The sequence below is a fragment of the Chanos chanos genome, chromosome 16 (genome assembly GCF_902362185.1).
Source record: "Chanos chanos chromosome 16, fChaCha1.1, whole genome shotgun sequence".
In the NCBI taxonomy this organism is placed as follows: domain Eukaryota; kingdom Metazoa; phylum Chordata; class Actinopteri; order Gonorynchiformes; family Chanidae; genus Chanos; species Chanos chanos.
Genome location: NC_044510.1, coordinates 3,202,319 through 3,215,484, shown reverse-complemented (window position 1 = coordinate 3,215,484; position 13,166 = coordinate 3,202,319). Strand labels below are relative to the sequence as shown.

The 13,166-nt window shown below is 41.1% G+C and overlaps 1 protein-coding gene across 1 annotated transcript; it reads right to left on the bottom strand.

Annotated features, from left to right (window-relative positions):
* Nucleotides 1-11,563: 11,563 nt before the first annotated feature.
* Nucleotides 11,564-12,916, bottom strand: drd1b (dopamine receptor D1b). Its single transcript, XM_030793805.1, has one exon. It carries the CDS (start codon nt 12,914-12,916, stop codon nt 11,564-11,566), a length of 1,353 nt encoding a protein of 450 aa, XP_030649665.1.
* Between the last annotated feature and the right edge of the window lie 250 nt (nt 12,917-13,166).

Genomic DNA, 13,166 nt, shown 5'->3' with positions numbered 1-13,166 from the left:
GGGATCACAGACCACATAAAGCAACTGAAACTAATTTCATTAGGAAATAAGCACATATTGGTCACTGGGGGTTAAGCGATCTCGAGTAAAATGCGGATTTGAGCAGGTTTATAATCCAACCAACAGTAAGTACACTGTTTAAAAGTGTCTACATTTCCATCAGTATGCAAATATTCAGTGTGATGTAAGAAAGCGGCTCATGAATATTCCATTAAATTATAATGACAAAGGTACGATACGCACTCTACAATGGGGATTAAGGCAATTCAATCAACAAGAAAGGGAAAAAAAATTCATAATTTTTAAATTCCTGTGAAAATGTATGACTTCTGTTTACTTTGTCAGGGAGTGAGGCACAGCACCGAGTCCGAAGCAGCTGCATTCCCAAATGGTTTTATACTGGTTTTATACTGGGTTAGGGAGCAAGTGGTGGTGACCAGGAGAAAATGGAAGTTCCAACCGGGAGCTGGCTATGTGGTTACATTAAAATAGCACATAACATATTCCCAGCGCCACGGTCATAAATCAAACCATTTCGTCTTAAACACTTCAGTGCAAACGGTGGCGGACCAAATGAGAGGCGTATGTTAGAGAGCGTGATGAAAGAGAGGAATCGAGGTCATTCGGTCTATGCCGCCGTCCACATCCGTGTGTTTATAAACACATATTCTTGATTACGTGCAAAGAATCGAATTCTGTAAAAATTCGCAGCAATTTCACAGTGACATATTCGCTTTAAAACACGTTTAAGAAAAGCAATTTACAATGACTTGTTCCTTGAGCTATTTATATTGTGTGTACCAAGTATAATCACGGTATTTGAAACAACAGGGTCAATACATCATGCAGAATCAGGTCTGTACTGTGCTGCCTGTAGTATGCCTACGTAATGGTTTACTCCAAAATTACTTTTCAAAAATGGGTTAGTTTTTCTTTAGCATTGTAAAAGAACAGTGTTTCAGATGAGTCCAACTTTTCTAAGATTTAATTAATCTAATTTAATTAATCAATTAAGATTGAATTAAACTAATTTTGCTAAGATGGCGTGTGTGTTTAATTTTCCCTGAAATGTAAAGTATGGAAGTTGGCTAACAGCAATAAGCCAGGCAAAAGCCAAGTAGCATCTAAATATATGATCTCATTAAAGAACCATTTTTAAATTGGTAGGAAAGCATATTAAACAGTTCAATGCTGCTCTTATATAATAAATCCCACAGATCTTCAACCATTAACTGAGTGAACTAAAAACAAAAAGAAAAAAAAATTCGTAGAATGAAGAGAGAGAGAGAGAGAGAGAGAGAGAAACAACAACAGCAATGAGCAGAGAGCTTCAAGGAACATATATGAGGGGATCTACTCCATTTTATTAGAGAAGAAATGTATCTTTGTTCCATAATTAAAACATAACAAAAAGGTCAGTGATTTGAGAAGACTTTCCCCCCCCCCCTCATGGTCATGTCAGTTCTTTGTGTTTATTAATCTAACAGTTGGTGCCCGTGGTGAGCAGAAATAAAGGAGCAGACTTGTTCACTTCACAGGGTTTTTGTCTTTCTCATTAAGCTGATAAACTAGAGGAGGGGAAGAGGGAAAGAGAGAGAGAGAGAGAAAAAAAAAGGGGGACGTGGTGTTCTGGGAAAATTTACCCACTGGAAAATGATGCCACGGTCTCTCCCCAAAGCAATTACGACAGACTGCGTTTCGACCCCGCTGTTCTCTGGTCTGAGTTGTCCATGTATGTGTGGGAGAGACAAAAAAGAAAGTTTGGAAAGAGGGGGGGAGGGGAGAGGGGCAGTATACATATGTGTGGGAGAGACAAAAAAGAAAGTTTGGAAAGAGGGGGGGAGGGGAGAGGGGCAGTGTACATATGTGTGGGACAGAGAAAGACATAGAGAGAGGTTTGTGTGTGTGTACGTGTGCATGTCCATGTACACACATGTATGATAAAGAAAGAGAGTGTATATGCGTGTGTGTGCTATGAGAGTGAAAAAGAGAGAGAGAGAGAGAGAGAGAGAGAGAGAGAGAGTGTGTGTGTGTGTTTGGCCAATCCTTCTCAGGCAACCTTTTCAGGTCCTCCCTCTGACTCATACCAAATGACCCAGAGAGACACTGACATGTGTGCACACAGTCCCAGGCATACAAAACTCACATCATTAAAACACTTGTACAGTGTCGCTGACTTACTTAGCAAAATGACTGCGCATCATTATGAAATCCAACTGCTTGTCTGGGATATTTTAAGAACAATAGCAAGTGTTGTCATGGCAATGTTTGACTCTGAACACAATGCACAAAAACTTAAATAAAAAAAAAAAAAAAGTTAAGAAATCTTTTAAAACATATTAATAAAACTGCCTCGTTGCCTGACACAACCAGAGCAAAACAACTGACCTCCACTGATTGATTCATTCTGCTAGTTTCACTTAAATGTACTGTTCTCTTCTGCTCTGTGGTATAACTCTGAGCTCCATAAGACTACAGCAGACAGGAACACAACCTGTGTCTCTGGTTCACTTCTTATCACACTCCCTTAGCGTAACTGTCAACAGGAATTCTCTCACTGTAATTGTCCCATTCAAATCAGTGCTATATGTTGTGTTTAAATGACACCCTGTGATATTTACATTTATAGGAATGTGTCATTCGTAGTTAACGGATGTGTAAATGGAGACGAGCGGAGAATCCTCTGTGAGTGGCTTTGTCACTCCCACGGGGGAAAAAACAGCTGGAGAGAATAAACTGGTCTCGGTGGGTTTTCGGTAAACACGAAAATATGCATGACAATGAATGAAACAAAGCAGAGAAAGGCACTGGGAATGCAGTGCCGTGCTATGAGAGAGAGACATAGAGCGAGAGAGAGAGAGAAAGAGAGAGAGAGAGAGAGAGAGAGAGAGAGGGAAGCACAATGAAAACAATGAAATCCTAGTATATATTCATGTTATTCATTTAAATTAATGTATGCTTACTGAGTCATATGTCATAACCGTTATCCTAAAGCAAAACACCCTTAGACTGTACTGTGTGCTATCATGACCAAGTTTCTATAGTATGATTCATCTCTAGGTAACTCTGTGGAATAATGGGGACTGTGTGTGCGTACGCGCGCGCATGTGTTTATTAGCACATTTTCACAATGCTTGGTTGCACAGTGAAATAAAAGCATGCTTTCAGAAGCCAGCGTGGATCTGTGCAGTGGCTGTGCAGTGGCTTTCATGACCTGTATGTGCCACATGACTCTTCCCACATGGTGTTTTGATCGCATTTTTTCCAGTGTGCCAAGCTGCTTTCTCTCTTCCTTTTTTTTCCTTTCTGTCTTTTTTAAACACGATCCTGTCTTCAGTGCACTGTGTGACAGTGTGTGTGATGATTTGGTATTATGCATGGAACTATAAAACATCTTCCACAGCATCACTGTTGTACCCCATCACACTCACGACAGAATTCAGTACTGCATCACTCTCACAACAGAATTCAGTACTGCATCACACTCACAACAGAATTCAGTACTGCATCACACTCACGACAGAATGCAGTACTGCATCACACTCACGACAGAATGCAGTACTGCATCACACTCACAACAGAATTCAGTACTGCATCACACTCACGACAGAATGCAGTACTGCATCACACTCACAACAGAATTCAGTACTGCATCACACTCACAACAGAATTCAGTACTGCATCACACTCACGACAGAATGCAGTACTGCATCACACTCACGACAGAATTCAGTACTGCATCACACTCACGACAGAATTCAGTAATGCATCACACTCATGACAGAATGCAGTACTGCATCACACTCACAACAGAATGCAGTAATGTATCACACTCACTACAAAATTCAGTAATGCATCACACTCACTACAAAATTCAGTACTGCATCACACTCACTACAGAATGCAGTACTGCATCACACTCACGACAGAATGCAGTACTGCATCACACTCACGACAGAATTCAGTACTGCATCACACTCACAACAGAGTTCAGTACTGCATCACACTCACGACAGAATGCAGTACTGCATTACACTCACAACAGAATGCAGTAATGTATCACACTCACAACAAAATTCAGTACTGCATCACACTCATGACAGAATGCAGTACTGCATCACACTCACAACAGAATGCAGTAATGTGTCACACTCACTACAAAATTCAGTACTGCATCACACTCACGACAGAATGCAGTACTGCATCACACTCACGACAGAATTCAGTACTGCATCACACTCACGACAGAATGCAGTACTGCATCACACTCATGACAGAATGCAGTAATGTACCACACTCACTACAAAATTCAGTACTGCATCACACTCACAACAGAATTCAGTACTGCATCACACTCACGACAGAATTCAGTACTGCATCTCAGTCAGAACTGAATGCTGTGTTGCAAGGCTGCATCCTATGATGCATGTGATAAATATATTTTGAATGAAGGCCTATCTATCTATCTATCTATCTATCTATCTATCTATCTATCTATCTATCTATCTATCTATCTATCTATCTATCTATCTATCTATCATTTTGTTTTTCAGTTTTTAGACACCCCACTGAAAGTAGTGGAGGAGCCATTTCTGCAGAAAACATAATCTGCTTATCACTTGAGCATGCACTCCATCAGAAAAAGAATTAAAAATAAATAAATAAAGAGAGTCTAGCATGCGGGGTAAATCTGGTGTCTTTGTGTGTGCAGTATTTTTGGACGGAGATGTGTGTGAGTGGCAGAGCAGACATTGTGACTGGGTGGTAAAACAAGGACCCCAGAGTGTGTGTTACATAAGCACATTACTGTGGTTCAGCAGTCCACCCCCTCCACTGCACCCAAACGAGAGTAACCCGCGGCCAGTCATTAACCTTGACTGTATGATTTCCTCAGTGTTGTGTGTGTGTGTGTGTGTGTGCATGTTTGCATGTGCATGATTGTGTGTGTGTGTATGTGTATGTGAGTGCTTGCATGTGCATGATTTTGTGTATGTATGTGTGTGTGTCTGTGTGTGTGTGCATGCTTGCATGTGCACAGCTCTGTGTGTGTGTGTGTGTGTGTGTGTATGCACATGTCTATGTGATGAAAACTAAAGAGCGGGGTCAACTACCTGCATCATTTACGTGACCCTGGGGACATGGGCTCTAGCTGGTGGGTTGGCGTAGCCTGTCACATACATGCCACAGTGAAGTTAACTCTAATCAATCATACACAGATTCCTTCCTTCTCTTCATCCTGGAACTCCGCTAACTGGCCCACTAACAGTCTACTTTACTAAGGCTTTTAACATGTCAAAGGTATTTCGCTTCTTCCCATCCCTTAAACGAGCCAGCTGCTGTCCACACTATCTGAAATGCATCCCCCGCTAGTTATACTGTTACTTTTACTCGTGTAAACAATGTCAGCATGAGTTTGCAAAAGATGTTTGCAAACAGATTTTTAATTAGTAGCGGGAATATGGGCCTGAATTCTTTCGAAGGAAGAGATTAGTCTCATCTGGGGGTCGAGGTAGCAGATCGGAGCTGTTGGAAGACAGCAGTAACACCGTTACTCCTTGACCTGGCACGTTTGAAAATGTCGTCTGATAATCATCTCTCTTTCTCCGTCTTACATGCAATCAGCAAAAAGTGTGTTAAAGAGATGTTTTGGCACCTACAGCAGCTCCACGAATGAAATTAGAATCATTCGACGAGTGCAGATTCTCCAAACCCCGTTCGAGGTTTCCGTGTCTTAGCAGAGAAATACTTCTTCAGAGAAACCATTACAAGTTGTTTTTTTTCCCCCCTCCCCTTCTGTTAAGCACTGCCTCGTAGCATCTCTTAAAATAGATTCCATATCCTCAGATCAAAAGAGCTATCGTTGTTCCCACGATGACGCCATATCCATTAAAATCGATCTCACCTCCAAAAGGATCCAATTGACTCATAAACTACATATAGCTTAAAAAAAAATGTTTTCTAAATATGACATAAAACTATACACAAGAATATCAAAAATACAAAAAAGGCAATTTTCTGCATGGTTTCACAGCAGGCCGCAGACATTAAGTTAATATAGCATGACATCAGTGCCAGATTTTCATTGAATAATATTTTAATCCTACACTCATTTTCTCACAATTGTATTTACAGTAAACAGTAAGACCAGCGGGGACTAAACTGATCCCTTTTTATTTTTTCCTCAAAAAAACACATCATGATGAATCTTCCTTAAAAAAAAGAAAAGAAAAAAAAAAGCTGTCTTTTTAGACACTGAACTTCATGGAACTGAACTGTTCTTCTGTGATTGTTAGCTGTTCACCACAGAACAGTTTTCTTACGTCATTTCGGGCACCTTTCCATCTCTTCTGTTTTTCTACGGTGGCAAAAATCATTTGGTACGGCTCTGTGAATGGTATAGATAAATCATCCTTATACCCCTGGCATACCAGTATTGTCTCTATTTGCATTCAGTCCAGAGACGTCTACACATGGTACAGTCTTAACTGCATTCATTCATCTTTGTTCCTCTTCACTGCTGAATGTCTGTTAAAAAAAAAAAAAGTTTGCAAACAGGATTAAACGTTGTGTCTGATCTAGGAGAGAGGGGCAACAGTGAACAGAGCTGAGACTTCACGGTTTATTCTAATTCAGTTATTGGAAACTGAATCGCAGTCGGGATTGCCCCAGGTCCTGAGGATTTAGAACTGGAATTCGATTAGAATTACAGGAAATGGAATTCAATTTGATTAAACTCCACAAGTGAAACAGGGGTTTCCTGCATATGCATATAACATGAAATAATAAAATCAAATAATCAAGTAAGTCATAAAATAAAGTAAAACTATTTCCCTTTCAAATGGTTAAGGGCTACTTTATACAGGTTTACACTGCCTTTCACTTAACATTATAGAAAACATATCGTAATACGCACATTATTGAGTTTGCATTTCAGAAATTGCTTTTAAATTGCATTGAATTGTAATCGAACTGCATTTTCCGCAATTTCAAAGTGCACAAAAACCTTCAAAGTGCACAAAACTGTCTTTGAAGTATGGGATCTGCGCTCGCTGGCCACCAAATGGAATTTCGTGTCCTTCCGTTCAACTTCCTGTTATTCCAATCAAAGGCAACTGAATCGAACCAGCATCCCCTCAACCAGAGGGTGAAGGACTAGCTGACGAACTTTACACACAAATACTCAGTGTTTACTTCAGTAATACTCTCTACTGCTGAGTCAACTGTTAACCAATTACATGGCTCTTAAAATACAAATGCTTTATAAAAACAAATACCCTCAGATTGTGTACAGTCTTAGTTTCAGGCCCTCTGATACTCCATACGAGTTATGTAAATAACCCTATGGGCCCTCGCTGCTGAGAAAAAAAAAAAAAAAAGGACGTCATTGTCGACAAAATCAATTCCTATTGATCATGAACTAGGAGCTGGTGTTTAATATACAGTTGGGACTGACAATGCACATTCACAGAGGCAGTTATAGAGAGAGAGCTTCTCATACAGAGCAAAGAAACAGTAAAACGACGCAAGGACTCCTTTAAAAAAAATCAACATATACTTTTATTTTGCAAATAGAAAGGGTACATTTTTTTTAAAATACAAACTGTAAACTAGATACCATAGTAAATTTGAAGGGTTATTTCTTGGACATTTGTTGTTTTTTTTTGTTTTTTTTACTGAACCACTGCTGCGTGAACATATGCGTTTTAATAGTGCCTTGACTGCATTACTGACCCACACTGGGGAGCAAAGAAACGTCACATACAGTTTTCTACTCATGTTTAAGGATTTTTCAAGAGAGAAAGAGAAAAAAAAGCACTTGGGTTCACATATACAGTTGAGCATTGTACAATAGATTTTTTTTTTAAATTACATAATACTGTATTTGTTTTTGTTGATAGTTTGAGGTAGGGGTGGAAATGGAAATGAATGCATCTGAAACGATGGCCTTCAAATATGTAATGACCTTCAAATATATAATGACCTTCAAATGTATACGTGTCTGGCATGAAGAAGTAGGATACTCTGTCCTCAGTGCCAAAGTCACCCATCATTAGACAGACACCTTTACTTAACCTTGAGAAGAGAGAGAATTACGAAAATGTCTGTTTTAAGTTTGAAATAAATGAATGTCGCTAAAGGAGATGAAATTTGAACCAAAAAAAAAAAAAGAAGAGAAAGAAAAAGCGACAGCATTAGGTAAATGAAGAAAACACCACCGGTGAAAGCTCGTTAATGTAGTCACACCTCATTACTGAATTTAAAAGTACTCTTTAAACCCAAGTGAGAATACCAAGATTTAGGCCTGATTAACTGCCGCACCTGGGACTCTTTCAAATGTCACTGAATCTAATTTCATATGGTAATCCTCGCATTTGAGAGAATGGAACTCATTCTCAACTAACTGGGTCAAATATAACCTATTCTGTGAGATTTTTGGTGTTACTACCAAAGTGAATGGGTCTTTAATGCGAACATAAGGCTACAGGGCGAGAATGGATCAACTAAAGCCTATTTTTGGGCTTAGTTTAGCTAAGTCATTTGCTCAAAATAAAGGATTTCTGCACTCTGATGTTAGCAGTTGAGATAAACGTTGGTTTATTGACATGAAGAGATCAAGGAGTGGGATATGGAGTTCTCAGAAATAAACCCAGCACAACTCCGGATCTCCATAGCAGCACTGAACTGACAAAGGATGACAAAGGCTGAACAGTCAAAAGACAAACAAGGGTGTTTTTTTTTCCAGAAATTTCCCTGAAGCAGACAAAGACCAGTTTTAGAAGAATATGTTTATTTTATTTCCCTCTCTCTCTCTCTCTCTCTCTCTCTTTTTTTCTTTCTGTCTCTCTATCTCTATCATTCTCTCACTCCCTATTTCTCTTCAGGCTCTTGTTGATCCTAAACAAAGCAGAAATGCAGTAATGGTTCTAATGCAGCACCACAGAATTCACTCCACAAGTTTATAAGCTCTCTCTCAGTAAGGGGGTGGGGTTGGGGAGAGAGAGAGAGAGAGATGTGAAATTGAAATTGCAGTAAACAGCGATGAGTTTTGATCTCAGACGACTGTAACATTTTGGCACTGCGCGTGGAAAGGCAAGATGCGAACGGATTTAAAATCTTATTAAAAGCTGAGTTACTGAGACGGCGACAAAGAACTACATGGTAATTCAATAAAAGTCAAGCAGAGGAAGGAGACAGCACTGTTAAAAAAAAACCCAAAACTGTACTGTAACGTTGCCAACGACAACGACAATACTCTTGGAATTCTCGGCTGACCTTTAATCATCTGCATTGATTTCTTTTTTCTTTTTTTTTTTAAAGACTTTAATCCTGCATGGTTTTTGTTGAAAAGCTTGTACAGTATGACAAGTGTCACTGTGTCACGTTTGACTTTTGTCCAGACGTTTCTTTTCCCCTAACATCTCAACGGCTCTGCCTCAGATGCCCGGCTTAAACCTGAGCCTTTGAGTTGCATAATCACTCAACGCTGTCCGTTAAATGACACACGAAAAAAAAAAACGCCCGTGCCCGTTGACTTTCATGTATCCCGTCTGTGTTCAGAAAACTCCGTCTGAGTAAAGATGGTCGAGACAATGACAACATAATTTGTTCAGGGCGGAAATTTCGCTAAGTTGGACAGACAGATGCAGAAATGCATCATGTTATGAGGGCTCCTGTCTGCGTCTGAATAGTTTACTCAGTGTAAGACTTCCACTGAATGATGTGTTCCCCTCATCAGGGAAGCCAATAGGTCTGTTATAAAGTGTAGGCCATCATAGCAGAGAAGAAATCACTTAAATAATGAAATAAATAAAAGAATGCAAGTGTTACAAATGAATAGAATGAATGAGGTATGGCTGGTTAAACGTTTTGTATCTGCTATAGTCTGGTACTGCCTATGTCACCCAAGCATGACTAATCTTCAATATCAAGTTAGAGGAGTTTTCAAGGAAAAAAAAAAAAAAAAAAAAAAAAAAAATATATATATATATATAAAAGGTTTAACACCAGTCAGTTGTGTTCTGGATGTCCAGTCAATTGCATTGCATAAAGTATGACGATGACCTTTGTCAATTATGCACCACTAACCACCTCTTACTAAGCGAATCAGCATCTCAAACACCTCTGTCTAACGTTCTTTCTGTCCTGTTCTCTCTCTTTCTCTTCAGGGCAGCTATGGGATCTCGTTGGATGGAACTCGTCCAAGCAGAGCATCCAACGATACCTTTCTGTCTAAAGGGGACGACTACCTTGCCCCCTATGGGGATCAGGATTCAGTTTCACAACGGCTCCCCAGCAAATAATTGATCTTGAATCTGACTTCTGAGTCCCCATAAGAGTGAAGGTGAAGGCCCCTCCCATGTAGGACTGCCACTCACTTTTTTGTTCTTGTATGGTAAGTTTCACAAGTCTGCACACACTGGTGTTACACTGTAAAATCCAAGTCATTAACTATATTTGAAAACGTCATGCAAACTTGTCGCCTTGATTAAATCAAGCAAATGTTCCAAACTGAATTAACATTAAGCTTTAATTTGCCCTAACTTAAACATGAACTAGAGCGGTAATGTTTGTGATGCTTCAGTCAAAACGAAGAGTTTGCATAACACTTCCGGGTACATTTAACAACTTTGGATATACCATAGCATATACTATTCACTGGCACTTTGACAGGCTATGTTCGGCAGAGGAGGGTGATCAGGCACAAACACTCAGAGGAATGTTTTCTTTCCACTATTTCAATGTGAGAATGAGTGTTTAAAAAAAAAAAAAAAAAAACAGAGGAAGAAGTAAAAAAAAAATGTTGTGGCAGATTTTTGTTTGACATAGCACAGATCTTTTTCTTCTCTCTAGTTTGTCACTTTGACTTCTTCACTCACAGCACTCCACGCACAAAATGGTGGAATGACAGAAAGCTATTAAATGCACACACACACATACAACAGGACGTCTTCAGCACTCTTGCGTCTATTTGTTTAAGTATTATTAGCACATCTTGCAGCACCTGAAGCTTTTTGAAACATTATGTACACGTCTGCTGTTGACAACTCACGGATGCAACTAAATCTCCACAAAAAAAAAAAGTGAGTGACATACACATTCATGTAAAACACTCACCTTGGAGATATTTTGGTGAAAGTCTTAACTCTTAATCCGTATTTCAACAGCATCCAAATATTTTGCGGCCCCTACGGTACTCGCACGCAAATACATACGTGTTTTTTAAACGCGTATGCAAATGCGCTCGTTATTTTGCTCCATCAAGTCACGGAAAAAAATTATTAACCAACCTTTTAACTTCATTAAGAAATGCAGTAGGTATTTTGCAGATAGTTATCCAGGATAAAGTGCCTTCTATTTGAACATTCTTTTGATTTCTGTTTTTTTGTTTTTTTCTTTAAGTCAAGAAGTCATTGTTAAGGTCTTCAGTGAAGGATCCCAGTTTAACTTCATAACTCGGTCTCTTTTGCTGATCTCACACCACATCATAACATTATCAGTCAAACCACTGACATCTCTCAGAACGTCTCTGTTTCTTAGAACCAGCGCTCTGAACACTCTCTGTTCAGCACGGTATGGATTTGTGTTGACCGTTTTGTGTGATGGGGTTGATCTTTTCAAGGGACACCTCTGCGTCGCTGTCCAGGTTGCCTGACATAGATGGCGAAAGCTTCTCAAAGGTCTTATTCCCAAGCTCCTCCTCCTTCTTCTGCAAATCCTCGTCCTGACACAGGATGCTGTGAGGAATCACGTAATTGCAGTTGTTGGCCTCTTTGGGAAGGTGGCCCTTGGGGTGATAGTGGGAAGCAGAAGGCTGCAGTTGGGACGCTCCGTTGTTGTTGTTGATGCAGACGATCTCGATGGCGTTACTGCCGGGACAGAGTCGGTGGCAGCCCAGCAGTATGGCGAAGGCGCGGCGGAAATCGGCGTTGAAGGCATAGATGATGGGGTTGAGCGAAGAGTTGGCCCAGCCGAACCAGACGAAGACGTCGAAGGTGGTGGAGCTGACGCAAGGGAAGTCGGCGCTCCCCTCGGGCTCGCAGAAGGGAACCATGCAGTTCAGGATGAAGAAAGGAAGCCAGCAGCACACGAACACGCCCATGATGACCGACAGGGTCTTAAGGACTTTGGTCTCACGTTTGAAGGACATCTTGAAGGAACTCTCGGACTCTATCGTGGAGTTGTTCCCCATGCTGCTGTGTCGGTTTTTGGCGCTCTCGGCCGCCCGCTCCAGGGCGGCGATCCGACGGATCTGCTTCTGGGCGATCCGGTAAATGCGGGTGTAGGTCACGATCATGATGGCCACTGGGATGTAGAAGCTGATGAGAGAGGAGGAGATGGCATAGGTCCGGTTAAGGCTGGAGTCGCAGTTATCGGGCGGAGGTTCCCCGCGGGTGGTGTTGAACTCGGTGTAGCTGGTGCTTTGCGACTTGTGCCAGTTAAGCTGCACGGGAATGAAGGAGATGAGTACTGACAGTGTCCATGCCACGCTGATCATGACAAACGCCACCTTGGGCGTCATCTTGCGCTCGTATCGAAAAGGACTGGAGATAGCCCAGTAGCGGTCTACGCTAATGACGCACAGGTTCAAGATGGAGGCAGTGGAGCACATGATGTCGAAAGCGACCCATACGTTGCAGAACGCGCCGAACGGCCAAAACCCTACGATTTCTGTCGCCGCCTTCCATGGCATCACCAAAATGGCCACCAACAGGTCTGAGATCGCAAGCGAGATCACAAAGAAGTTGGTGACTTTGGAGCGAAGGTGGCGGAACTTTGTGACGGCTGCGCAGACCAGTGTGTTTCCCAGTAAGGTGGTGAGGATGAGGAGAGAGAGGAAGCAGCCAGTCAGCACACGCTTGGATGAGTCACGCTGTGCTACGCTGCTGTCGAGGACTGTGGAGAAGTTCACATCCATGGTTTTCTTACCAAGCTCCGGCAGGAATCACCCCATAATTCCGTCTGTTTGAAGAAAGAGCAACTACACGGAAAGTAGTGACACTCCATACAGCCAAGGATTCCTTGCCATCAGAATCGTCATAGCAACCATCTTGCCAAAAAATGTACATCTTAATTTAACATATGCTCTTCAATAAAGAAGGAAACTCAGCTGTGTCCTGCATGTGTATCCCAAAGACATTCTCAGTTAACATAACTAGGTAATCTAG

Coding starts and splice junctions, on each gene's coding strand:
- drd1b (XM_030793805.1), bottom strand. CDS start 12,916: ATGGATGTGAACTTCTCCACAGTCCTCGACAGCAGCGTAGCACAGCGT.